Source organism: Xiphophorus hellerii, chromosome 15, assembly GCF_003331165.1.
Source record: "Xiphophorus hellerii strain 12219 chromosome 15, Xiphophorus_hellerii-4.1, whole genome shotgun sequence".
Classification (NCBI taxonomy): Eukaryota; Metazoa; Chordata; class Actinopteri; order Cyprinodontiformes; family Poeciliidae; genus Xiphophorus; species Xiphophorus hellerii.
In genome coordinates, this window is record NC_045686.1 from 5,353,180 (window position 1) to 5,380,675 (window position 27,496).

The 27,496-nt window shown below is 43.0% G+C and overlaps 2 protein-coding genes across 4 annotated transcripts; one reads left to right on the forward strand and one right to left on the reverse strand.

Annotated features, from left to right (window-relative positions):
• Positions 1 to 4,002: 4,002 nt before the first annotated feature.
• Positions 4,003 to 11,880, forward strand: LOC116733901 (MAP/microtubule affinity-regulating kinase 3-like). 3 transcript variants are annotated; one of them, XM_032584890.1, is made up of 18 exons: positions 4,003 to 4,553; positions 6,862 to 7,050; positions 7,128 to 7,181; positions 7,275 to 7,323; positions 7,432 to 7,497; positions 7,583 to 7,653; positions 8,384 to 8,440; positions 8,602 to 8,736; positions 8,817 to 8,918; positions 9,001 to 9,120; positions 9,237 to 9,333; positions 9,409 to 9,521; positions 9,594 to 9,708; positions 9,778 to 9,929; positions 10,000 to 10,085; positions 10,158 to 10,430; positions 11,036 to 11,080; positions 11,153 to 11,880. In XM_032584890.1, the coding sequence occupies exons 1-18, from the start codon at positions 4,503 to 4,505 to the stop codon at positions 11,520 to 11,522; spliced, it is 2,145 nt and encodes a 714-aa protein (XP_032440781.1). In that variant the 5' UTR covers positions 4,003 to 4,502; the 3' UTR covers positions 11,523 to 11,880. The 3 variants fall into 3 exon arrangements, with proteins under 3 accessions (XP_032440781.1, XP_032440780.1, XP_032440782.1); XM_032584889.1 differs by having other exon boundaries at positions 4,004 to 4,553; positions 9,778 to 9,926; positions 9,997 to 10,085; XM_032584891.1 differs by lacking the exon at positions 11,036 to 11,080 and having other exon boundaries at positions 4,004 to 4,553; positions 9,778 to 9,926; positions 9,997 to 10,085.
• A 4,748-nt stretch (positions 11,881 to 16,628) lies between these two features.
• Positions 16,629 to 26,368, reverse strand: LOC116733926 (creatine kinase B-type). The gene is made up of 8 exons (XM_032584956.1): positions 26,198 to 26,368; positions 23,818 to 24,031; positions 22,253 to 22,407; positions 21,985 to 22,117; positions 19,297 to 19,468; positions 18,174 to 18,297; positions 17,906 to 18,095; positions 16,629 to 17,035 (listed from the first exon to the last, which is right to left on the reverse strand). The coding sequence occupies exons 2-8, from the start codon at positions 24,008 to 24,010 to the stop codon at positions 16,857 to 16,859; spliced, it is 1,146 nt and encodes a 381-aa protein (XP_032440847.1). The 5' UTR covers positions 24,011 to 24,031; positions 26,198 to 26,368; the 3' UTR covers positions 16,629 to 16,856.
• Between the last annotated feature and the right edge of the window lie 1,128 nt (positions 26,369 to 27,496).

The window sequence follows — 27,496 nt, forward strand, 5'->3', positions numbered from 1 at the left end:
GACTCCTAGGATCACTGGGACACTCAAACCCCCCCACCACGATAAGGTGGCAGCCCATGGAGGGGACGTGTAAATGTGTGTGTGTGTGTGTGTGGGTGTGTGTGTGCGTGTGGGGGTGTGCGTGTGTGTGTGTGTGTAAATATGAAGTAACCTGTTAATTATGTAAGACAGGGAGAAAATGAGAGAGAGAGGAAGAAAGTTGTTTTTTAAGATGAGGAAACAAACTCAACGTGGTGGGAAGCAAATTCTGACCTTGGGTCCAGTTGTGAGGTGAAATGTATCTTTGTAGTTTTAAAAAAAAGATTTTTAGGCTCTAATAAAGTTTTTAGGCCGTTATTTAACAGGCTGAACAGGAAATTGGGAGGAGAGAGAAGGAAATGACATGCAGCAGATTCTGCAGGACTGGGAATTAAACCCAGGTTGACAAACAAAACCTAGAAGTAATGTCCTAAACAAAACATAATTTACAGTTTTACTATAAATCTGGTTTAAAAAAATAATTGAATTATTCATTTCTTAGCCCCTTTTCCTTCTCTTTTATACAAGCAGACAGAACATAAGCTCAACAACACAAAAGCTTCATATTTATTACAAAGTATTCATCTAAGAATCGATTTCTTCCTGTAGTGGAAATGATTTCTGATTAAGTTTTCTGTTTTCATACTTTCATGGATTGTTCTTCCTTTTACCTTTTCTACAGTTTTTCATGTTAAATTGCACTTTTTTGTTAAGTTTCTAATATTATCTTGAATCTGTATTTCTAAATAAAGACTAACTGAAAGATCACACAGTAACTTTTATTTTTGATAAAACCTGTTTCTTTCTTATAACAAACAAACCAGATAAAACAAGTTTGGGCTTCTTCAGGGTCCGGAGTATTAAATTATGATTACAATTATCATCTAATATTATGTACAGATTAAACTCTAATCTTCATTTAACATCCTGGAACCTGAAGAATCCAAACCTGTTAAATCAGCTTTTTTATGTTTGGTATAAAAAGAAAAACAGGATTTATCAAAGAAAAACAGGTGAATGGACTGAACTTGTATAGAGCCTTGCTGGTCATGTTGACCACTCAAAGCGCTTCACACTACAGTCACATTCACACACACACACACCGACATGCAGGTCGGAGGGCAAATTGCCGCTAAGTGCCCCGCCCTGGGGCAGCTCAACATGTGGCTGAGGAAGCTGGAATCGAACTTACAACCTTCTGGTCACAAGACGACCACTCTACCCACTGAGCCACAGTCGCACTAAAACAGCCACTGCATGATCCTTTTGCTAATCTTTTTAAAATACAGATTTAAACAGTTTAAAAGCTACAATTCAGTGCAATTTAATATAAAAAGTGAGTAGAAACGGTAAACTAAAGGACAAACCATAAAAGCACAAGTACAGTGGAAATAAACAGAAATCATTACTTTTAAAAGAAGAAATTTTAACTCTTAAATCAATACGTTGCTATAAAAATTGAGCCCAGTGTTGCTGCGGCGCTAAAGCAGCGAAGGGAAAAGGGCTAACGTACGGCTAATTCAATTAATTTTAAAGTTTAACAATAAAGCTGCACATGTGTTTGGGGTTTCTTCAAATCTTTGGGGGCAATTTGCAGTGACCAACTGACCTGACCGACATGTTTTAGGAGATGTGGGGGGAAACCGGAGCACCGGGAGAAAACCCACGCAAACACGGGGAGAACATGCAAACTCCACACAGATGGTGTCTGTGAAGACGCAGCGCTAACCGCTGCACCACCGTGCTGCCCACGTTTTTTCCAATTGGGTTGGGAAGGGATCTATTTTCTAGTTTGTCAATGGGGGAAAAACTTTTTAAATTTGGTCTTGACGGAGCGTGGCATGGCGCCCCGTTCACAGAGGCTACAACCTCCATGCGTTTGATTCCAGTCCTCGGTTCGTCTCCTGCTCGTCTTTCTCCTTCTCTAAATATCAAAATTAAGAACTTTAGACATGTTCTTGATTGTCTTCACTCGTTTGTTTCTTTTTTGGCTTCTTCCATCGCAGAGTGTTTCGTACTTTCTTCCAAAATGAAATTTTAGACTTTTTCTTTTTACCATCTGGATTGTCCATGTTGTGCTGCATTATCCAGGTCATTTTGCCAAATGTACATAGAGTTTGCAAAACATACAATCTGTTTCAAGAAATATGCAAAGGTTTTTCTAAAAGAAATTAGTAATGTTTTTCTTTTAAATAAAGCTAAGTGGGTTTAAAATGACAGTTTAGAAATAAACTAACCAAATTAATTGTGTTGATCCACCTCAAAAAAATCATGCAAAAAGTGTAAGCAAAAGAGATCTGGGAGACTTTGCACATGCAAATTTGCATGCAGCCTTTTGTGCTGTGGAGGATAAATAGGGGACTGCTTCACCTATTTAGTTCACAAGAACTAATGGCATTTATTTCAGTCATAATCTTGCGGGCGGTGACCAAGGTTCCATCACTATGTGACAGCTGGTCAGCAAACCTGGCAAACATGACTGACATGGCAGCACTGAATGCACATGTGCTTTATCAGGCATGCATTGGGGTGCAGGAGAGACGGGTGGACTTCCTGGTTGAGCTTGCAAAAGAGTTCGGTAACTCTCATGTGAGTGAGAAGAAGGCACACAAGGAGAAACTGCTTCGGCAACAACCTTCCACACCCAGCTCAGGCAAAAGGGCGAAGTGTCAGGCCAACCATCGATGCAGGAACAATTGTGCAACTGTGAGATGCGTTGAGGCCATTACCAGGGTAATTACCAGGGTAACGGCCTTATTTACAGAACAAAAGCGCCTGCTAGCTAAAATCCTTCAGGTCAGTCGACCCGTCTCTGGACTCCAAAGGTAGAAATGTTAAATGATCTTTCTCTGGTAATGCTAGTCTCACTGTTAATAAAATTACCATAATTTTATTGTGAAACGTAAAAACAAGCCCAACTCATGCACAGAATAGTACAAATCTGATTTTCCTTGGGAGGAATAATTCAGCTTTGGTCAGAAATATTTAATGTTTAAAAGTTCAAAGACTTCTCCCAGATACTGAAATCTGTACTAGAGTGAAGAAAACGCAATAAGATTTATGTAAAAACCAACAAGTTGATCAAATTCAAGTAGTGAAAATATATATTCATATGTATTATTCATGTGTATAACTGGCTACATAATGCATGTTTCTAACGGACAACGTGTACTTTTTCTTCAAATATTTGTGCTAGCCTTTGTTAAATGTGTCTAGTTCAGATTAAAACCAGAAAGACTGCAAGTAAAGCAGAAACTGAATGGATGACTGTCGCCCTCTGCTGGTTGGAGACAGAACTGTTCAGGAATCTGGTTTTATTTTGAAGGACCGTCCAAGAAGAAGAATCAGAGGGAAAATTAGACTTTAAGGAACTTAAATGTAAACTACTTTGTTGTTCTTTCTTAGATGTTTTTCTTGATTCATTTGACTAAGAAAAGTGCAGTTTTCTTTTTAACTGCTTTATTAAATCATCTTCAGTCAGTTGTCCTTTAAATGTCGCTTTTTCCTGGTTATTTAAAGACATATCTGACACCTTTTATTCATAATTACTTCAGTAAGTAATGTGTGTGCTTAAATGAATAGTTTAAACCAAAGTTCCCAAAGTTTTTTAGTTTCTAGTTTCCAGACTGCCTGTTTTTCTTTCTTGATGATTTTCTATTTAGGCTTTGCTCTCATTAAACCAACTTAATTTCTTGTAATTTTACATCTTTGTTCTGTGAATATTAGGACTTTATTGTCATAATATTAACTTTATTCTTGTATTATTTTGACTGCATTCTCATAATATCTTCCTGTTTTGACCCTGATACTCAGTTGTACTTTATAAATATACATTTCCATTTCCCCTTTTACTCCTCCCGGGTTGCGCCCCTGTCGGTGGGGTTCAACGTCATCCCGACGTTTTTTCTAGTCACCCTAGTAACAACAAACGCTGCTGCTGGACCTCCTCAACCAATCATATTACACGTGGCGTCTGACGTCACTTGCCGTCAGCGCGTAGGGTTGGGTTAGTCCACCATCTTGGCTCAGGCTAGCTGACTCCTAGCTGAGAGTATGAGGAGAATCCGACAGAACCAAATTTCAGCCGAACCGACCGAACCAGGACTGTCTCACCAAGCGGACCGGAGCTAGAGGCCGGCGGCTCGAGCCGGACCTCCTCTCTCCCCGAAATAAAGTCCCAGGACCGGAAGGTTTCTGGCTGCTAACTCCCCGGCTAACTTCGGCGTTAAAGAGGAACTGTTGCTCCGGTTCCGTTTGGATCCATGACAGTTATAAACTTCCGGAAAAGGATCCGAGCCGAGCCGGGACAGGTAACCCAGGGCAGAGACAGGTGATGCCGCGAGGGAGTTCGTTGAGATAGAACCGAACCGAAGCCGGAGCAGCACGTCACTTTCTGACCCGCTAAGTTTGAGACAGGTGTTCCGGAGCGGAGCGGAGCGGCGGCGGCTTCATGACCGGATCTCCGTTACACTGACCTGGGTATCATGTCCACCAGGACCCCTCTGCCCACTGTCAACGAGCGGGACACCGAACAGGTGGGTCAGAACCGAAACGCATCTAAACTTTTTCCTCTTCAGCTGAATCATCTGATCTCCGAGCATCAGGGAGGAAACGGCTATTAGGAGCGTTTCCGGTGTTTTCTGAAACATTTCCAGACCCAGTGGGAGTCCTGAGGGTCCTAACCGGAACCTGGAGGTTCGGTCCGGATCCATTTGATCACAACTCCCAGATCTGTCGCTCCAAAATCTGCCAGGGACTAAGAATCTGACCCAGAGTGTTCTGGTAGAAATCTGTTTTTATTCCAGCCTGTTCTAGCTTTACCAAGGTTGTCAAAACTTTCCTCGCATTCTTCTAGTAGTGCAAAGTGTTTTTATCTCTATGAGTTTCCATAGCAACTGTTGCTGTGCACTGCCAGTCAGCTGGCTGAAAGGACACAATAAGATACATTTGACTTGTCTGAGACACATAGAGCTATCTATTCTAATAGTTAAAACATCAAATATTCTTAAAACGCATTAATACATACAGTTTAGAACATTTTTGGTAGCTAACATTTTCTGCTCTGTGGGTTCAGCCAATCAGCACCATGGAAAATAAATGGTGCTCCTGCATTGGCTGCTGTTGAATAATTTAAAATCTCAACAGGCTGCTAGCAGAAAGTATTGAGTCGTCAACTGGAGTAAAACCGATGACATCAGCTCTTCTGATGGTTTCCACAAGCAGAGCATATGTGAGGTCAGACACTGATGTTGGATAAGAAGGTTAAGAGTTCCAGTTCCTCTGGATAAACTTGGATGTTTGTTAAATAATGGTGACCACAGACCCATAAAGAAACAATCTGTATCAAATAAAACAAAGGAACTTTTCCAGGAATCTTTTGAAGTTGCACAAAAACAAATAAAAATTGTGATGTGGGAACCGCTGGTAGTTGGTTGACTTTATTGTTGTGACAAACACTGGAGTCTTAAAGGAACAGCATCATTTTTCTGTTCGGCAGCAGACTGCAGGCTAAATACTGATCATTATCAGTTTTACTCTCAACCAGTCTAATAATCTGAACAGTTATATTTACTGGAAAAACAATCAGAGTTGCTCCATATTAAGAACATGTCTTTGAGATATTCTGTAGAAATACTTTAGTGATGATTTTAAATATGATTAGCCAACATTTTCTTCACTGCTGTTTTTGCTTTGTGATTTTTATCAGGTATTTTCATAAAGAAGTTCTGTGATTGCTAAATTTCTCTGATGTTATGACTAGTTATGATTCAAAGTGTTGCGCAGCTTTTACTGTAATAATCACAGTTATGTTGTTTTTGTAGAAGGAAATGTTGCTTCTCTGTTTTACACAAAGGCAAATAGATTATGTTATGGATTTTTATTTTAAACAATTTTTTTATTCAGGATTATCAGACTATAATAATTTCCAATAAGTATAAAATCTACAGTAAAGACAAATGGATATTTATTTATTAATTTCAGGTATCTTTACCTAAAACAAAAACATTAAAGAAGTTATTCCTCCGTCTGATGACATAACATGTTTTAATGTTTATATTGGTTTTTATATTATGATTCAGACATAAATCTGTTTTTAATAAGACAGTTTTTAAGGCCTCTGATGTTACCATGCTGGTTTTTCTAGCTAAAATAATTCATGGCTGCCGTTTCTAAATCATAAATGAGAATCGATTATTGTTTATTTGCCAAACCGATTTATTTTTACCTCCATGAAACAAAGTTTCAAGGTGAGAGTTTCAAACCGGATTTGTCTCTTTAGAGAATCTCTGCCTCACATTTCTATAATTTGCGTCTTAAACTCTTTAATTTACCATAAATGTAAAAGAAACCTTCAAAAAGAAACAGATTTATTTTCTTCTCCCTCTTTATCATTATTCCTCCTCTAAGCATCAGCATGCAGGACGGGTCAGAACAGGGAGATTAATCACATTAGTCATGATTAATTATTGAAATCGTCATCAACTGATTTAGTAATCGATTAATGGTTAGCTGGAGTTAACATGTTTTACTCAGTAAACCATAATTTAACGAGGCTTCAAACCGTAAATTTTGTCTTGATCAATTTTAATAATTGGATGAATGGTTTCAACCCTTCCTCAGATTAAACCCGTCCCTCCGGTACCGCCCTCCGAGGTGACGTCATGCGATCTGGACGTCTTGAAGCGTCGCTCTTGTGCTCTGACTCTTCCCTCCTCTTGTTCTCCTGGTCCTTCTGCTGCTCTGTAGATTCACATCAACCCGGATGAAGTTCCAGTCTGACAGAAAGGTCCAAACGGTTTGGGTTCAGGTTGACCCATGTTGTTTTGCTTCCTTGTTTCCCAGCATGCACCGGGGGAAGACGGGCGCGGTGAGGCGCTGCCCCGCCCCGTCCGCTCCGCCCGCTGTAAGAACGCCGCCGCCGTCACCGCGGACGACGCGCCGCACGTGGGAAACTACCGGCTGCTGAAGACCATCGGGAAGGGGAACTTCGCCAAAGTGAAGCTGGCCCGGCACATCCCGACGGGCCGGGAGGTGAGACCGGGCCGGACGCGGTTCTGGGACACGCTCCAGAACCGACACCAGTTCTGACCCGTACCTTTACCTTTCAGGTGGCCATCAAGATCATTGACAAGACCCAGCTGAACCCAACCAGCCTGCAGAAGGTGAGACTAGCATCAGAACCGAGTCCAGGCATGTTTAACAGAACCAGAATCGGGTCTGGGTGTGTTTAACATCCTGCTGTGTTTCTGTCTCAGCTGCTCAGAGAGGTTCGCATCATGAAGAACCTGAACCACCCCAACATCGGTGAGTGCCACCTGGATCCACCCGGTCCAACAGGTTCTGGTTCTGCTGGGCTTCATCTGGGCCTCTGGTACCATTTTAAAGCGCCCCACCTGTCCTACCTGTCTGCAGTGAAGCTGTTTGAGGTGATAGAGACGGAGAAGACGCTCTACCTGGTGATGGAGTACGCCAGCGGAGGTCTGTCACCTGCAGACTCACCTGGATTAAAGAAAAACACCTGGATCCACCTCTGATCTGTGTGTGTGTGTGGGCGTGTGTGCAGGTGAAGTGTTCGACTACCTCGTAGCTCATGGGAGGATGAAGGAGAAGGAGGCCAGAGCTAAATTTAGACAGGTAACGCTCCCAAACCCCCCGTTGCCACGGTAACGCAGACATCCCATAACACGGAAGTAGAGCAGGTGGTTGTAGCAGGTCAGCCTGCCACAGAGCCTCTGAGCCAGGCAGCAGCAGAGGGCTGCAGGAATATCTGCTGTGAAATAATATTTTTCTTTATTATTATTCAGGTTCAGGTGCTTGAAATCCTTGAAATGCTTGAATTTCATTGAGTTGTTTTCAAGGTTTGGAAACTGTTGGATTTCTGTAAAGTCCTTAAAAATGCTGCACAGGTTTAAATAAATTTGATTAAAAGCCTGAATTTGGAAAAGTTATTTACAGTTGGAACCAGAAATGTAAAGGAAATAAAAAGACGTTTCCTCGAATTTAAATCAAACTTTTGTGTTTTAGGTTCGTTAGAATCACCATAAATATTTCTATTTGTATAAAAGCCAGAAAACTTAACAGACATTTTTTAGAGATTCTTGTGTAACTTTTTTGGAGCAGCCAGGTTAGTGTTACTTTACCTTGACCCGCTGTACAACGTACAGTTACAAGATATTAATAACAGGAATAAATAATATATAATAATGAATTGTTTGTTTTCTGAAAACGTATCTTGAAAATGCTTGTATGTCACTGTGGGAAAACCCTGTTTTAAATATTTAATAATGAAACGTGTAAAATCCTTAAACTCTACATAAACCAGTGATTATTAAATTATGATTAAACCTGAACGTTTCTCTCTCAGATCGTCTCTGCAGTTCAGTACTGCCATCAGAAGCACATCGTTCACCGAGACCTTAAGGTAACTCCGTTTTCCCAGCCGCCTCAAATGCACCACGGACAGCAGTGATGTTTTAGGTCTCCTCCTCCTCATCCTCTTCCTCCTAATCCTTTTCTCCTCCTTTTCCTCCTCATTTTTTACTTTTCTTCCTCCTCCTCTTCACCCTCCTCTTCCTCCTGCAGGCGGAGAATCTCCTCCTGGACGCCGACATGAACATAAAGATCGCCGACTTTGGCTTCAGCAACGAGTTCACTCTGGGCGGAAAGTTGGACACGTTCTGCGGCTCGCCTCCGTACGCGGCACCAGAACTCTTCCAGGTAACGGACCTTCCCCAGGCCCGGCCCGGGTTCTGGTCCCATCAGAACCTGGGTCAGCCTGTTCCTGCTGCTGGGTTCAGGGTAAGAAGTACGACGGGCCGGAGGTGGACGTCTGGAGTCTGGGTGTGATCCTCTACACGCTGGTCAGCGGGTCGCTGCCGTTTGACGGACAGAACCTGAAGGTGGGTCTCCGTCCGGTCCGGAACCGACTCCGGGTGTTCCTGGACCCCGGAACCGTTTGGACCGGTGCGTTTGTGTCTGCAGGAGTTGAGAGAGCGAGTTCTGCGGGGGAAGTACCGGATCCCCTTCTACATGTCGACGGACTGCGAGAACCTGCTGAAGCGCTTCCTGGTTCTGAACCCGGGCAAGAGAGGAACGCTGGAGGTCAGGAGGTCATCACACACGGCCAATCAGAGCCCATTAACCAATCAGAAAGCACATCCCCAGAGCTCCGCCCGCCTCAGAACCTTCGGGTCCGAATCGTCTTTCCTCTGTTTCAGCAAATCATGAAGGATCGCTGGATCAACGGCGGCGACGAAGACGAGCTGCTGCCGTACGTGGAGCCAGAGCTGGACATCAGGGACCAGAACCGGATCGGTATGCATGGACACACACACACCTACACACACACACACACACACACACACTCCCTGACTGGCGTGTCGTCCTCAGACCTCATGGTCCAGATGGGTTACTCCAGAGAGAAGATCAACGATTCGCTCTCCAAGATGAAGTACGATGACATCACAGCCACCTACCTGCTGCTGGGACGCAAGGCCGCAGAGGTGAGCAGTTGCCACGGTAACAAAAGGTAGACCCGCCCTGCCCAACAGGAAGTGACCCTTGTGTGTGTTCAGATGGATGCGGGCGGAGCCTCCTCCCTGCTGAAGCCTCATTCGTCCAGCAGCCATTCCCCCGCCCACCTGCTGAGTCAGCGCTCCTCCTCCAAACAGAGGAGATTCAGCGACCAAGGTACCAGAACCAGAACCGGGACCGGATCCGGTTTTCCCCTCAGCCTCTAAGCCCCCCTCTCCTCCTCAGCTGCTGCCAGGAAGGCGGAGGCGGAGGCAAAGCCGGACGCTAACAGGAAGCCGGGTCCCGGGGAGGCGGGCAGCCCGTTGCTAGGCAACGCCAACAACCCCAACGTAGGGGACATCCCAGATCGCCGGAAAGCGCCAGCTGCAACCGCTGTGAGTGTTTTTGGTTTGGGGGGGCGGAGCCTCGGTTCCAGCAGCCAATCGGTGCGGCTCTGTGTTTCAGGCATCCAGCATGACGAGGAGGAACACGTACGTCTGCAGCGCCACCGACAAGTCGTCCGCCTCCGCTGTCCACAACGGCAAGGAGAACAGGTAACGCCGGCCCCCGCTGGTCACACCCAGGCTCGCACGCCGACCTTTAACCTCCACCGCCTCTCCCCCCAGCTCCTCCGGCTCGCCTGCTAAGCGCTCGGTGGGCGGGGCCTCCACCCACAGCGTGAGCAGCGGGGCCACGCCCCCCGACCGGCTGCGTTTCCCCCGCGGCACGGCGAGCCGCAGCACCTTCCACGGCGGCCAGCTGAGGGAGCGCCGCACCGCCACCTACAACGGCCCGCCCGCCTCGCCCAGCCTGTCCCACGACGCCACGCCACTGGCCCAGGCCCGCAGCCGCGCATCGTCCAACCTGTTCTCCAAACTCACCTCCAAGCTCACCAGGAGGTACGCACCGAATGTCGTCCTTCCACTGAACTACACAATACTGCTTCAGTAATTATTTACCTCTAAAGCTAAATACTTCCTTCCTCGTTTCCCTCTTTACATTTTCTTCCTTCCTTCTTTCCTTTGCTGAATGTTTCCTTCTGATCCGACTGAAGGACTCGGATAAAACTACGAATCCCATGATGCAACACAGCAACAGAAGGATTTTATCTCAGGAAGTTCAGCTTTTTGTTCCCGTCTGTTGAAAGAAAATTATTTTATCATCAAAATAAATAATACTAAATAACTCAGTTTAAGAAATAAATATTTGTACATTCATAAAAATAATGAAATCATCAGGTTGATATTAAAACATTTATCAACATTTTATGTAAAATGTTTTGAACTGATTATTCCAGGATCAGGTGTGAATACTTTCCAGTGCAGTAGCTTCATAAATCGCCAACCGTTTTTTATTTTTGGCACCGAGCTTTGGACCTGCTGCTGGTCCGGCCCCTAACCAGACAGGAAGTCAGGATGCATCACTTCCTGTTGCTGTTAGCTGTTCTGCAGGTTTTTCCTGTGATTTACGCTCTGCTTCTTCTTCTCCTCCTCTCGGCTGGCAGAGCGCCATCAGAGGCAGAGAGGAACGGCAGACCGGAGGGGTCCAGGTGCGTAGAGCGAGACAGCCAATCAGAGCGCAGCGTCTGGAGAATGTTAACATCTTCTTCTCCTCCCTCCAGCCGTGCCATGACGTCCGACCAGAGGGAGGAGCCGGCGTCCCCCTCTGCGCCGCACTCCAAGGACGCCAAGCCGCGCTCGCTGAGGTTCACCTGGAGCATGAAGACCACGTCGTCCATGGAGCCGGCGGACATGATGCGCGAGATCAGGAAGGTCCTGGACGCCAACAACTGCGACTACGAGCAGCGCGAGGCCTTCCTGCTGCTCTGCGTCCACGGCGACGGGCACGCCGACAGCCTCGTCCAATGGGAGATGGAGGTCTGCAAGCTGCCCCGCCTCTCTCTCAACGGCGTCCGCTTCAAACGCATTTCAGGAACGTCCATCGCTTTCAAGAACATCGCCTCCAAAATTGCCAACGAGCTCAAACTATAGAGGGACTGGGAGGACTGGGATAGGAGGAAACAGGAAGTGGTTCAGGTGGACAGACAAGCACAGGAAGTGATGAACAGAAGGAAGTGACCCAACTGCCGTCTTCCTGTTTTTCTCAGCAGGATGACTCTGAGCTGTCTGCTGATTGGTTCCGGCTCGACGCTGTAGGCGGGGACGAGCGGACTTTGCTGCAAAGCATTCTGGGACTCTGAGTCCGGCTGTTAGCGTTTCCTCTTCAGAGTCTCTGTGTTTTTGTGAATGTAAATAGTTTCTCACCTTGTTGATTTTGTACATGTGAGCAGTCAGCTGATCCGACTGCAGCTCAGGCTCACCTGTGTCTCATTAAACACGTTGAACGCTTCACCGCATCCTGTCGTCATGGTGACCAGAGGGAAGCTAGCGCCAAACTGTCTTCAGTTCACCAGACCTCCAGGCCGCGTTTCGATTCAGTTTCAGCTGCAAGTTTCCACTAAAGTGTGAAATATTTTCAACTTTTTTGTTGATTTAAGATATAAAATTACAATAAAAGGCGATTTAAAATAAGATAATTTTATTAGTGAAAGCAGGTTGGAATAAGGCAAAAATAGTTAAATATCAAAGAGGTAAGAGGATAAAATGTTTTTATTCAAATTACTTCAAGTAAAATGTTGATAAAGTTTGAGTTTATTGATTATAATGTAACTACAGTCAGTTGAATAACATTGAACGGGTTAGTTAACCCCCTAACGCAGGGGTCTCAAACTCGCGGGCCAACTGCGGCCCTCGGGACGATAGTTTGTGGCCCCCGCCTTAATATGAAAGTTTAATGTTAGTGCGGCCCGCGAGTTTGATATAATTGGCACTTTTCAGTGTTGTGTGCGGAGCTGAACGAACTTACCAATCACGGTGGAGTATATTGCTCTCGGGGGCGGGACATCGGCCGGGCCTATTTGCATTTTCTATTTGTCATTATTTGCATGCGGTACATGCGCAATTTCCGCGGCCGCTCCCGCTTCACGCGCTTCAGCATCCAGTCTAGACCCGGAAGTTGCTGATCAGTGTAACGCAGGGCTCACCAACACGGTGCCCGCGGGCACCTGGTCGCCCGCAAGGACCACATGAGTCGCCCGCAAGCCCGTTCTAAAAATAGGACAACTCACTAGTGAGCTGTGTCTAAAATTTTTTTTATTCTGTTGCTATTCTTTTTTTAATCACACTTGCATTTATATAGCTTTAAAAATGACAGTATCTTAAAAATATCCTCATTATACATGACGTTTAGAAAAGTTAGGGTGAACTCTGACTTACTCTAGTTCTAATTCAATGGTCAGTATTGTGCGCATGACAAAACCAGTGCCAATGGAACGCAGGCTAGCGGACACAGCGAAGATGGGTGCTGAATGCATTTTCTTTCCCCAAAAATATGGCTGAAAAAAGAAAGAAAACTTATCACTTTAACGAGGAATGGGAGAAGGAGTTCTTTTTTACGGTTGTGAAAGAAACCTGCGTGTGTCTCATTTGTGGGGCGACCGTAGCGACGGCAAAGCGGCACAATATTGAGAGACATTTCACTACGTGTCACAAAAATTACCATGCTAACTACCCACCGGGAAGCGCAGTACGTGCAGAAAAAGCCAGTGAGCTAAAGGCAGCTTTGGGTAAGCAACAATCTTTTTTCACGAGGGCGGGAAAAAAGTCACTAAAAGCAACCGAAGCCTCGTTCAGAGCTACACATTTTCTGATCAAGAAGAAGAAGGCATTTTCAGATGGAGCAGTTGTCAAAGAAGCAATGATGATAATAGCTAACATTGTACTTAAAGATGACAAAAATGGAACCGATCTAATCTGTACGCTCTCCGACGTCCAACTGGGGGCATCTACGATGGCTAGACGAGTGTCAGCTATGTCTGGTAACCTGGGCGATCAGCTGGACCGGGATCTGGCAAAGTGCAGGTGGTTTAGCATCCAGTGCGACGAGTCCGTGGACAGCAGCAGTACAGCTCAGCTGTTGGTCTTCATCCGGATGGTGTTTGAAGATTTCTCCACAAGAGAAGAACTCCTGACACTACTGCCCTTAAAGACAACTACGAGGGGAGTTGACATTTATAACACGCTGAAGGAGTTTTTCGTGCAGAAGAAGGTAGCATTGGAAAAACTGGTGGCGGTGACAACAGACGGGGCTCCTGCTATGATCGGCCGACATACAGGTTTCATCGCTCACTGTAAAGGTGACCCAGACTTCCCAACATTTCTGCATTATCACTGTGTCATTCACCAGCAGGCGTTATGTGCAAAAGTGATCGGCTTTGAGCACGTGATGACTCCCGTTGTAAAAATCATTAACAACATCCGCTCCAAAGCTAAACAGCACAGGATTTTCAAGGTGCTATTGGAGGAGATGTCAGCTGAATATGGTGAACTGCTGCTACACACAGAAATCCGATGGCTCAGCAGAGGACGAGTTTTATTTCGTTTTTTGTCACTTTTGGGTGAAATCAAAGAGTTCATGCAGTCCAAAGGCGAAGACGTCTCACTGCTAGAAGACACAGAGTGGACCCTTGACCTTGCATTTTTGACGGACATTACTGGGAAACTAAACGTCTTGAACTGCGAGCTGCAAGGCAAAGGTAAAACTGTTGTTGATATGATAAGTGCTTTAAATGCATTTAAAGCCAAGATGAACATTTTCTCTGTGGATTTACAGAGAAAAAAAGTGCTGCACTTTCCCTCTGTGCAGTTGGTGCTGAAAAACAATGCTTCTGCATCTGAGACATTTGACAAAGTTGCAGAAAAGTACTGTGAAGTCATAAACAGACTTGGGCAAGAGTTTGAGAATAGGTTTTGTGATCTTGATCAGCTTGAGCCATGTGTGTCATTCATTTCCAATCCTTTCATGAATGTGGACACAACATACTTTGCTGAGAAACTAAGTGCAACATTCAACTTGGATGCTGGACAGGTGGAGATGGAAATCATAACATTGCAAAATGACCTACACCTCAAAGTTTACCAGACTGCACCAAACTTTTGGTCCCTTGTTGACACAGAGAAGTACAGTGGTGTATGCACAGCAGCTATGAAGGTTGCCAGCCTGTTTGGTTCAACCTATCTCTGTGAATCAGCGTTTTCTGACATGAACTTCATTAAGAACAAACACAGAACATGCCTCACTGATGCACATCTGAAAGATGCACTCACAGTTGCAGTTTCAAGTTACACACCAGATTACAGTGCACTGGTGAACAGCATGCAATGCCAGTCTTCTCACTAATAAAGAAACCAATGCCAGATGTTAGTGGCAACATGGCAGTGTCATGGCAAAGTTTAATTAAAATATTGAGGAATTGTGTTCAATTTAAAAGTGTATTCATGACATATAAGTTATAATTTTGTTAAAAATGCAGCAGATTTGGTCATGAGTTCAAAATGTGACAAGATTTATTTAAAAATATGTAAGTTGATTTTTCTTTAACATTACATAATTGATCACTTTTTGAAACATGGTGCAACATAGTTCATGATTTGCTAAAAAAATGTTTGTGAGTGGCTAGTGAAAATTGGACATTTTTCCTATGAAATGCAGTGATGTAAGTGATTATCTAAAAATGTGACAATTACTGAGATTAAAAGAGATAAAGTGCTGAATATTGATATCTGTTTCCCACCTTGTTTTCATTGCTAATTATTGGGAGAAACCATTAACATGATCAGTGTCTTCTCATAGATGAGTATCATTAATCATTATTGATAATGTATAACTAAAGGCAAACTGAGTAAATTTGTTATTTCAGAAGAGCGTGTCAAACTGGTGCCCTTTGTATGACTCAGTACCCATGAAGTAGCTCTCAGTTTCAAAAAGGTTGGTGACCCCTGGTGTAACGTAATTAAGGTTAGGCGCTGTAACGCTTGGGTTGTGTTTAAGGGAGGAGAGGAGGCGGCAGATTCGTCAGGACGGTCAAAAACTCACAACCACACTGGTACTGGGAATTCCCCAGTGTTGTCCTTTAATAAATACGCTCTTCACCAACCTTACAAAGCCTGGCTGAACGGCTGCTATATTATCAGACATGAAAATTGAGCAGCGTCCAAACAACCCGTAACATTACTAAAAAGTTAGGGAGCTAACATGTCCGTCTAGCACGTTTCTCCCACGCTCTCTACAGAGAAGCCGTGGCGCATACTTCTGACATCATTAGCAATACTAGAGTATCTTAAAGAGACACTACACAATTACGGCTGTTACAGCGCCTGACTACGGCCAAATATGGTAATAGGCAATCAGAAAGGTTCGGCTGAGGAGACCGTGTGTGTGAATGCGGCCCAGCCTCACCCAGACTCTACCTCCAGCGGCCCCCGGGTAAATTGAGTTTGAGACCCCTGCCCTAACGGGTGTAGTTGCTGCAGTCACGCTGGTTGACCACCAGGTGGCAGCAGAGAAACCAGAGTGGAAATATCTGCTTTTACTTCCTGTTCTTTATTTCGTTCATAATTTTCATGCAGGTTTTAAATGTTGATGCTAAACGTGTTGGCGGCTAATCTGTCCAACTGAAACCAGAAGTTTACATACATCTTTTCTTCTCTGGTTGATGTTGAATTGCATCAAACTTCTCTCATTTCAGGCCAAAATAAATTATTTCTATTTGCTAAAAACTTCAATACTGTAATGAGAAAAAATCAGAGAGAATCATAAGTTTACATAAATCCCAGTATTTGGTTGTGTTTTCTTTCACAAGCCTCAGTAGTTCATTCTTCTAACTTCCTGTCTGTCTTTAGTGTTCTGTATCTAAGCCCAATTATTTCTAATTATTTAGCAAATAGAAATATTTTGTTTATTTGACCTGAAACAACAGTAATATGGTTTGATTAAACTTCAGACGGTGAAAATAAGGTGTATGTAAACTTATGGTTTTAACTCATTTCAAGTGATGATTAGGCCACATTTATGATTGCATAAAAAAATCAATTATGGGTTTTTCTGTTGAAAAATGTTCCGCATCTTGCAGACCAAAAACGAGTCTTGAAGCCAAAACCAAGGTGTTGCAACGGCCTAGTCAAAGTCCACAGTGTTCTATGCAGAAACAAGCGTAAATTTAATTAAATCCGTGTTTGTAAATGAAGACAGGCGCTGAGTCTGGGCCACAGAGACTTTATTAGATATTTCAGATGTTAGATGGATCCAACAGGTGCAGATAAGGAAATAGAAAATCCTTCACATGTTGGAAGACTGCAGTCTAACCGAGCGGCTCTACGCGTCCCGCAGCATCAGGACGGACAGTGAGGAAGAGGAGGAGGACGGGGGTGGGCGGGGGCAGTGAGGAAGAGGAGGAAGACGGCGGTGTCGGGTTACAGTGAGACAGTTCACTTCTGTTCTGGCATCAAGTCGTTGATGGCCTCGCCGGCCTCCAGGCGCTTCTCCATGTTGACCAGCAGGTTGACGCCGTCCACCACCATCTGGACCAGCTCCACCTCCGAGAAGCCCAGGCGGTCAGCGTTGGAGATGTCGAAGACTCCGCCCACCGCTGCGGTGTCAACGCCGCCTGAGACGCAGACAGGAAGTCAGTGGTACGCACAATTAACATGCTAATAACGGAGCTAATAGCTTAGCACTTTAGTTAACTTTGAAAAAGTTTACAGCTCTTCTTCCTAAATGAATTTTCCAGATGAATTCTGAAGCACTTATTTAATTGCTGAAGTACTTCCACTAAACTACTAGCGGCGCAAATTTTTCACTTAGCACTTTAGCTAACTTGGAAAACGTTTAGCGTTCTTATCTTCTGCTAAATATAATTTCTGGATAAATCCTAAGCTGATAATTGACTTGGCCGCAGTGGTGGGCACACTTCCACTAATCAAGCTAAAAATGTATCTTATTAACTAAATTTAGCATGGCAGCTAAATAATTAGTTTGAGACCAAATAATTCACTAGCAACCTAAATCTATTTAGCCCGAAGCTAAATAGTTAGCTCAATAATTATATTTAGCTTAACAAAATATTTACCCTCAAACTAAATGGTTATCACACAAAATATTTACATTGCAAACTAAATATTTAGTTAGCAAGCTAAATATTTAGCCTCAACTATACTCGCTAACTATATTTAGCTTGTTACCAAAAATAATTAGAACTGAACTAAATATTTTGTTTCCAAGCTAACTACATATTTAGCCTCATGTTGATATAAATGAATGAATATCCTGGTGAAAATAGAACTGAAAAAAGAACCAGCATTTTTATCTTAACAGGCTAAATAACAACTTTACAAATGATACCCTGTGTTTGCTAATGGCGCTCTACACCGCCCCCTGTAGTCTACCAGCACAGAGTACAAATGCTGCAGAAGTCGTCAGCCTGAGTCTGTTTTCCATGTTAATTCATGAAGCTCAAGTCAAGCCGGAGGCGGCGTACCTGTTCCTCGCTTCTGCAGCCGCAGCCTCTTCAGGATTTCTCCGAACTTCTCGTGCTTGCTGACGTTTGGCAGCTTGACGTGAACGCCGGCCCTCAGCCCCGTCCCCAGGTTGGACGGGCAGGTGAGGACGTAGCCCAGGTGCTCGTTCCACATGAACTCGTGTCCTCGGTTCTTAAACAAGTCTTCGATCTGGAGGAGATGGAGCAAACAGGTGAGAAGGGGCGGGACAGGTAAAAGGTTCAGGTAGGGTTAGGGGGCGGAGCTTACTTTGGTGAGCCCGGTGCAGAAGCGTGTGAACACCTCGCGCATGTTGCCCCCCTTCTGCATGCTGATGACACGCAGGTGATCCTCCTCGTTCACCCACACCAGGAAGGTCTTGTTGTCGTTGTGCCTGCAGGTGATGGACGACGTTTGGGTCAGATCTAGATGGAGTGGCGGCCATATTGGCAGTTACCCAGGGCAGCATTAGGAAGGTGGGAGCCGGAAAGCTGCAGTATTTCCACTAAACTACTATTTAGTGAAAGTACACTAAATAGTAGTTGGTTTTCTATTGCTTTTATGTAGCAATATAAAAGCAATAGAATAAACTAAGCTAAAAAAATAAACTAAGCTAATAGCAGAAATGTGCTCATTGTTGCACACTTAATGATTAGTCAGTGTGGTTTTCACAGGTTCTTTTATTCGATGAACGCTGTTAAACAAGAGCAACAGTGAGCGCCTCACTGACCAGCCGTTACTGCGCTAAGTTGCCGTTGGTTCGCTGAGTCAGGAGTGCTCACCGAGCTCCATGTGCCAACTGGTGGCGAACTGCTGTAACTGCAGTTTAATGCATCTCAGTTCAAGGAGAAGTGCAGCTTATGATTATAGTCAACAGTCTTTAAATAAAGTAAGAAAAAGGGAGAGGTGTAATTATTTCTAATGTCCATTCTGTCACATCATTACTGCAGCCAAGTAAGTTAGCACATTAGAATTTATCCAGTTAGCGCTAGGTGCGCTAACTGTTTTCAAAGTCATCAAAAATACTAAAGCGCTAAATGAAAAATCAGCTCTGCTAGCAGACTGTGGAAGTGTGCCTTTAGAATTTATCCAGAAAACATTAGGAAAGCAAAGTCGCTTAACAATTTAAAAGTCAGCAAAATCGCTGAACCACTCCACAAAATATTTGCATACCTATTAGCACATAAGCGGAAGTGTGCTAAAAGCTGCAGCCAAGTAAGTTGGGGCTTTACATTTTATCCAATAAAATTCAGGGGAAGCTAAGTTACCTAAATGTTTTCAGAGTTAGCAAAACACTAATCAAAAAATTACTGCAGCAGTTAGCACATTAGTGGAAGTGTGCTAATAGCTGAGCTAACGTGCTAATAGCTGAGTGTGTTGGGAACGTACTGACCAGATGCCGCGTGCGTCGGGCCAGTCGCGCGCCATCCCAGACGCCAGCAGCAGAGGAGAAACGGGCTTGTCAAACAGGAAGTGGTCATCGATCAGCTGCTGTTGCTCCTCCTCAGTCATGTTCTTCAGGGCGTAGTATTTCCCCTTCAGGTCTCCTTCCAGAGAGTCCAGAGCTGCAGGCAGAGAGAAACCGGGTCAGAACCAAGGGGTCGGCGGTGTGGTGCACCGAGTGGCTGCAGTCAGACGGTTGAGTGTTTGGGTCGCATGTCAATGCTGCTGCCATTTTGTATTTTAAAGAAACATCAAATAATGTGGATTTTGGTTCTCTAGACTCTGAAATTATTATTTCCAAATGAAATGCAGAACAGTTTTTCCTTCCACTAACCTTTCTATTAATATGTTTCTATTAATACGTTTGCACAGTCAGCGTCTCTAGAAATGTCCTTCTATGGTTTTTATGGGTTTATTAGTGTATGGAGCTGAATTAGGGCCATAAGGACTGTTAAAGAAATAAAAGTGAAAAAAGTTCAAAATTACTTTTCAGGTTCAATGGGTTTTTTTCAGCAAACCTTATTATATGGAGCTAAATTAGGGCCACAAAGTTTGTAAAAAAATGTAACTAAAAATGATTTTCAGGGTCAGCTATGTTTTCTTTAAGTTCTTTTTTGCAAACTTAATCATATGGAGCTAAATTAGGGCTGAAAGGTTTGTAAAAAAGATTGAAACTTAAAAATTGTTTTGAACGTTTAGCGGTTTCACTTGTTTTTTTTTGTGTGTGTAAACTTTAATGTATGGAACTAAATTAGGGCAATAAAATTTATTTAGGAAAAACTTAAACATAAGGACATAAAATTAAAAAAAAGGTTCAAAACATTTCTCAGAATCAATGCGTTTTGTCAGTTAAGTTTTGTTTTTCTGTTTCAAATTTGCTTGTTTTTTTAAACAAACTTTTTTTTTTTTTAACCGCAATTTAGCTCCATATTCACAGTTGTCTCTAATCTCTATGAATACTGCTGGTCTACTGAATGCTTAAACTATCAAAAAATTAGTAACTCTTGTGTATTTTTTATGCTTGTTTCTGTTAAAGTTTCCAAACGTACTTTATTGGTTTCCCAGGAAATGCTGCCACTCATAAGATGGTTTCTATCGGGCAGCGAAGCCTCCATTATGCCTGAACACTTTTCAGGATGTGGATTATCAAATTCAACCACATTTAATCCGACTTGATCTTGTGATGAATCAGGAATATAAACTAAAATTATAAACAGATTTTTATTCTTCATAAGGAGCTAATTTTTTATTATTATTGATTCAACAGATCAGCTGCCGTCTCTGTTATATCTGCAGATGTTTATCTTAGCAGAAATAGTCCTGGTTTCTACCAGCAGGGGGCAGCAGAGTGTCCTCTTATAGTTTTGTTCAGCTTGAATATAAATCGGCTGAGCTCATTAGGAGTTTCTCTGACGCTCTGCTCACGGTTACGTAACGGTTTGGTCTGTTGGCCAACCCGCTCACTGAGGCATGATGGGTAGTCTGTAAATAAAGACTCATCCTTATCAGACAGCGCTAAATAAACCCGGAATGATTCAGAGAATCCCTGCATGCTCGGGTTGTCCCTGAACGCAGCATAATGTGATGCTAACGGTGCGCTGCTCCTTCACATCCGGTTCGGTTCCGTTACATAACAATACGGCTCTGATCTGGTGACTAACCTGCCTCACTTTCTCCAAACACCTGAAACCTGAGCTTTACCTCACACCTGATTTTTATTTAAGTGATAATTAGTCAAACTGCCGCAGCTGGATGAATCACGGGGCCGGAAACTGAATCCTGTGAGTAAAAGCAGCCATTTTAACTGCAGGCTGCCGCTTTTATCAGGAAACTCGTTAGGGATTAATTATTCAGTAATGTTCACTGTGTGATGCATTCATTTATAAATGTCAAAAGTTTCAATCTAAATATTTACTTAGGTAGCTAACTAAATACAGATTAGCTAGCTAACTAAACATTATTTACCTAGTTAGCCAGCTAAAGACTTGGCTAGCTAAATGTTTCGTGAGAACTCTGTTTAGCTAGATAAATATTTAGTGAGCACGCTAATAATTTAGCTCTAAACTAAATATTTAACTAGCTATACATTTAATTTTCAATTCACTTGCCAATCAGTAGAGGTGGACTATCAAAATAAAAGCTGACCCTGTGCAGATTGATCGCTAAATGTCTGGATTGCCTTTAAAACGGCTCAATGTTTGGTTTTAGTTGAAATGTTCAAGAAAAGAGGAAAATAAACTCTGATGAAGAGATGATTGAAACGATTTAGAAACAGGATCTTAGAAGTTTGGAAGAACCAGCTTTTACTTTGGTAGTCCACTTCTGGTCGTCTTCAAGTAAATTTGCATATTAGCTAAATATTTTTCTCTGAGCTTAAAAAAATTGCTTCAACTAGACATTGAGCATGTCTGACAAATGTTTAATTTGAAGCTAAATGTTTAGCTTGCTAATTAAATATTTAGTTAGCAAAACTGTGACATTTATAAATTAATAACATGGTGAAAATATGACTGAAAATGTTTTCTTATGACAGGCTAAATAACTGAAATTATTGCCGTTAATTTCTGACTGTGCAGGTTTACCGGCAGCAGCCCAGAGTTAGTTAGCATCCAGAAACAGACCAGAGCTGCTGCTGTACCTTCGATGGAGAGCTGCTCGATGGCGCGGCGCTCGCCGCGGCTGCAGTGCGGCGGCAGGCAGAAACCACGGATGCTCCTCCCGGTCCGAACCCGAGAGCTCAACACGTAGTTTGGGTCCAGATCGTCTCCGCCCTGAAGACAGAAAGGCAGAGTGAGTCCAACATCAGGAAGTACCGATTCAGCACCACGGACAGCGAACACAACCAGAACCAGGTTGGTTCTGAACGAGGTTAGTTCACTGGTTCTGGTTTAGTTTACTCAGTTCACCTCCAGGTTTTCTGCGTTCAGGTCCGTCTTGTGTTTGTCTGACGGTTTGTATCCTCCGTGGCGGTCCTCGATCACGGGGTCCATCAGGTCCTTGAACACGTCGTACGTCTCCTCGTCTCCGGCCACGCAGCCCACCGTCATGATGAAGGGGTGACCTGCAGGGCGGCGCCGAGGGACAGAAAACGGAAACCTGTGAGCTTCGCTCGTTTTGACTTTCTGCAGCTGAACGTGATGATTCTGGATGTGAAGAAGATCAGTAGATCAGACAGGAAGCAGCGGCTCCCCGGGGAATTAACGAGCAGAAATAACTCGAGCTATCAAGTCAATCCAATTAGAAGGAATTAATGAACAGCAGCAGAACTGCAGGATGGGTAAACAGTGTGACGCTCCTCCAATCCCATACCTGCTGATATCACCGCTTTGTTGCTTCACAAATAAAACATCCTTAAAACATTCAGCCATGTTGGCTGGTAGTTTGTCCTAAAGCTTCATAATCAGGAAAACAAATGTTAAAATTCCAACAGCCTCTAAATGCAGCGTGAGGATTTCTGATCTGATTAACAGGATCTGGGCTCTGATGAGGTTCTGACCCGGTGGAGCGTTCAGGTGTTTGAACTTCGTCTCATAAGCAGTTTACCTGCTCAGGTGTGTCTGTTCATCAGAATGATGTTTACATTTTAAGACCAACCATCCAGAATCATCCATTCAACTGCATACAGGTGGAGCAGTGGGGGGGCCAGAGGGGGCCCAGCGGGGCCAAAGACCCCACAGGGAAACTTTATGTTCTGGCTACAGTACTTTAAGTGATACAGTACTAATTATGTCTAGATTTATTTTTCCCCAGGACTCCATCAGAGAAATCTGATCTTAATTCAGATTTATAAATAAATAGATTACCTGCAGGGTTTTCTTTTTTCTGAAGGTTTTCTATGTTTATTTCATGTCTTCCTGATGGCTTCTATATTTAGTTTTTTTTTTTTTTATCTGCGGGGTTTGTAGCGTTATTTCTATATTATCTAAATGTTTTCTACATTTATTTTATACCTGCAGATTATCTAGGTGTAGTTAATGTCTACCTGTAGGTTTTCTAGGTTCAGTTTAGTTTATTTGAAGGTTTTCTAGGTTTAGTTCTACATTACCTTCAGAGTTTTTATGTTTATCTCATGTTTACCTTCCATGGTGGTCTCCAGGTTTAGTTCATATTTCCTGAATGTTTCCCAAATCAATTTTTTTAACTTCAGGTTTTCTAGATTTAGTTCTACTTTATCATGTCTACAAACAGATTATCTTTAATTGGTTTTTACCTGAAGATCTTCCAGGTTGTTAATTTTTTTCCTGATGTGTTTCTGGATTTAGTTCTCCATTAGCTGCAGGAGTTTTTCGGTTACTCTCTTTCTGTGTGTAACTCAGACCCAGCTCACGCCTGGAGCCCATTAACGTCGGTTTTTGTTTTTCCTCTCAGGATTCTCATCGGCCCCCCGCAGCCCCCCGTGGAGCCGCCTCTGTGACGTGTTTCCAGGTTGACTGGAGCAGGAACCAATTGTGTGGCTCCAGGTGAGACCGACCTGGGTTGTCGACGCCGGTCTGGATGAGGTCGTCCAGGGTGAAGCCGCTGGGCGTCTCCTTGTCGCGCAGCTGGGCGTACATGTCCAGCGTCAGAACCTTGGCCATGTGGTTGTTGTGCTGGCTGAGGTCGGGGAACTCCTGCTCCGCAGAGTAGTTCATCTTAAACTTGTTGTGAGTGTTTCCGAAAGGCATGATGACGTCTGGGCTGCCGACCTGGACCCACAAATAATCACAAAACCCATCAGAGAAGAACTTGGAACGGTAAATAATCAATCAGTTTGATTAGTTTAGAGATGATTGATCATCAGCTGAATATTTCATTTGGTCCAAACTTTTGATTCTCTTCTAGGTAAAAACTTCAGCATTTCATAAGTTAAATATTGAATTTAAAAACAAACAAAATCAATAAACTACTCTAAATAATCGATTGTTTAATATTGAAACTGCTTCTGAAAGAAATGACAAAATGTAATATTTAGATATTTATTTTTAAGGGTTTTAAAAACAAAATTATCCTAAAAATAAAATCTCAAGTTAAATAAAATTAAAATAAAATCAATTTCCACGTTATTTATATGGAATATTTTTTATTTAGGTCCAAATTTAATTGATTTTTAGACACAAACTTTTGATTCTATTCTAGATTTTTAAAAAATAAATATTTCCTTCAATTAATTTAGTTTTGGTTGTTTCTTTTTTTCTAAAAATAAACCTTTAACACTTCAAAATAAAATGTTAAAATAGTGAATTTTGTAAAACAAAAAAAAAAAGTAAAAAAAATTGCAAAAGTATTCCACACTAAACGGAAATAAATGAGCCAATAAATTATCCTAAATAATAATAAAATTCCAAGTGAAATAAAATCTTAATTTCTAGATTATTTATGGACGAAACCGGGTCAAATTTAATCTATGCAGAATATTTAGTTGTTTTTAACACATAAACTTTTGATTCTAAATAAAAACCTCAAAATTTCTTTTGTTCAATATTGTTTTTTCAAAATAAACCTTTAAAAGGCCCTTCAAAATAAGTGTCTAAATATTTAATTTTGTATTTTCTTGCTAAAGTATATTCAACATTATTAATTCATCAAATTTAATTTATGTAGAATATTTAATTTGGTCCAGACATTTTATTTTTTCAGACAGAAACTTTTTGATTCTGAGATAAAAACGTAAACATTTCAAAAGTTAAACATTGTTTTGTTTTTGTTGTGTTTTTTTTCCCCAAAATAAATCTTTGAAAACTCCTTCAAAATAAAATGCTAAATATATAACTTTGCATTTTCTTGCTAAAGTAGTTTACACATTACTAATGGAAGTAAATATTTCAACAAATCAAAACAAAACCAATAAATTCTCATTTTCCTCATCAACCTCAAGCTGGCCTTTCAAAATAAAAGGTTTTCCCTCCTTATCGTCAGGTTTCTGATTTTTGATGAGCTTTAAACACTAAATCTGATGAATTTCTGGTCCAACCGGATATTATTGATCCAGTGGAGATCGAAGCAGCAGAGATTGGTTTTAAATCAGAAATCTGTTGATCAGCTCTGAAGCGCAGAAGGTTTTTTAAAATGTATTTTTATTTATTTTTTTGTTTCTGACTCTTTAAGTCCAGATTAACTCAGCCGGGAGAAATTTGCAGGAATTAAAAAAAACATCAAAATATTAAAAATCAGCAGAGAAGCTGCTCAGTCATGCAGCAGCGCATCATCATCATCATCATCAGCTGATTCTTCTTCTTGACCTTCAGGCTAGATTCGGAACCGCAGGTTTCCTGTTTTTGGTTCTGAATCAGCTGATTCTGGTTCGCGGAGGTTCGGGGTGTAATCTGGACCCTGACATGGCGGGGCGGGGCGCGGCGCGAGAGGAGGGGGGGGGAGACACAAAGGGATTAAATGTGCGGGAGGCCGCGCAGTGACGCAGCAGCGGCGGGCCTGCTGCACGCGGCTGCGGCACCGCTCGCGCGACGCCCCGGTCACCTTCAGCACCACCGGAACCAGGACCGGTTCCGAGCTTTAGAGCCGAACGTTCCCTGAAGGAATCAGAGGAACGAAATCGTTCCAAAGGGCGATAAATTCCCTGGATCTGAGCATGCGCTGTTGGCCGCTCCTTTGTTTGCGCAGATTAAAACGGGCGGATTTAAGGTGGTTCTGATGGTTCTGGTCCGGCCTGCAGGTGGATCCTGCAGAGCGGCGCGCGCATCCCGCTGCTGCGCAACACCTGAGCGCAGGACGGACCGCAAGGTCGGAGCTGACCCGCAGCGGCGCTTTGCGGCTCCTTTGCGGTCAACAAAGCGCATCAGCAGGTGCACAGCCCGCCTGGCTGCGTGGCTCCCGCATCACCCTGCCGAGGCCCCGCAGAATGAAGCGGCCCCTACCTGTGTTCAGTCTGAGGTGAGAAGCGCTCCGGATCTCCTGCTGCCGCTGCTGCTGCGGATTAAAGCGGCGCTCGCCTTTTATACGCGCCCCGCGCCTCCTATTGGCTCCTATTTACGGTCCATTCATTCCATTGGTCCGCGCGCTGCTGCGGATCACGTGACCAGCCTTCGTCCCGCCCCCTGTGTCTGCGGTCTGGAGTCAGATTCCTGCTGCAGTGCCTCTGAGCCGGTCAGGGAGGATGGAGATGTTGGCTCAGATAAAGCAGCTGTGGGCCGGCCTGATGTGTAAGCAAACTCTGCGGCTCCAACAGAACCTGAATAAACCCCCAACAGGATAACAAATACACAGTGGTGGCTACAATTCAGCTAATCCACTAATAGCTAGCAGAGCTAGCTTTTAACACTTAGCACACTTAGCATCCCCTAAATTAGCTTTTCCAGATAAACTCTAAAGCTCTAATTTGCTTGGCTGGTTTGTAAACGTTCAATTGAACAAAGTTTTGGACATTGGTTGTAAAGAGTATTATAGATGTTTATATTCATGCTTTTATTTTGAAGCAGCAGTTTCATTTCCTGTCCTCATGTTCTCTTTTCTCTTCCAAAAACTGTAAATGGCGACAACACAAGCAAACGAATGAAATACACAGAATAACACAACTTTACATAAACAAACAATCTGGAGGGCTAATCAAACTAACAGGCAAAAATCACATGTTTGAGAAACATATGTAGTGGGTGTCAACATGACTGAATTTAGCGCATTAGCTTCCAATATCAATTTTAGCATTAGCTTCCACCATTTTAATATGGCACCTTAGCATTAGCTTCTGCTAAATGCCATAATGCTTTAGTGTTAGCAGAGCTAATGTTTCTGATTTGTGCTCCAGCGTTAGCGCTGCTCTGTTTTAGTTGGTGGTGTTCACTTAAATGCACCAGAACAAATTTTATTTAAATACCAACATATTTCAAACAAAACAAACAGTGAAGAAGAAAAATCTTTGTTCTTTGAAGCTAACCATGAAGAAGGAAAACTTTTATTGTTAAGTGTAAACAGGAGCGTTATTCAGAGCAGTTCAGCGTTTCTGGTTTGTGGTTATAAAACTAGAAGTTTGTTCTCCAAACTTGTAAACCTGTTAATGTTAACAGGTTAACATGTTAACCTGTTAACATGTTAACCTCCTCAGAATCATGAAACACATTTATTGGTTAGAAATACATTAGTTTTTTTTAGGGCAGCTGCTAACGCTTGAAATGATGTTATGCAGAAACTAAAGACATAAAATATTCATGTCAGGCTTT

Bases quoted from the DNA above. Each gene is read 5' to 3' on its own strand.
- LOC116733901 (XM_032584890.1), top strand. From the start codon at position 4,503: ATGTCCACCAGGACCCCTCTGCCCACTGTCAACGAGCGGGACACCGAA. The intron at 8,737-8,816 runs GTAACGGACCTT...TGCTGGGTTCAG, and splicing joins CGGCACCAGAACTCTTCCAG to GGTAAGAAGTACGACGGGCC. The intron at 9,930-9,999 runs AGTGTTTTTGGT...GTGTTTCAGGCA, and splicing joins CGCCAGCTGCAACCGCTGTG to TCCAGCATGACGAGGAGGAA.
- LOC116733926 (XM_032584956.1), bottom strand. From the start codon at position 24,010: ATGCCTTTCGGAAACACTCACAACAAGTTTAAGATGAACTACTCTGCG. The intron at 19,469-21,984 runs GTACAGCAGCAG...CTCTGCCTGCAG, and splicing joins CGAGCAGCTCTCCATCGAAG to CTCTGGACTCTCTGGAAGGA. The intron at 17,036-17,905 runs GTACGCCGCCTC...TCTGCGTCTCAG, and splicing joins GCTGCAGAAGCGAGGAACAG to GCGGCGTTGACACCGCAGCG.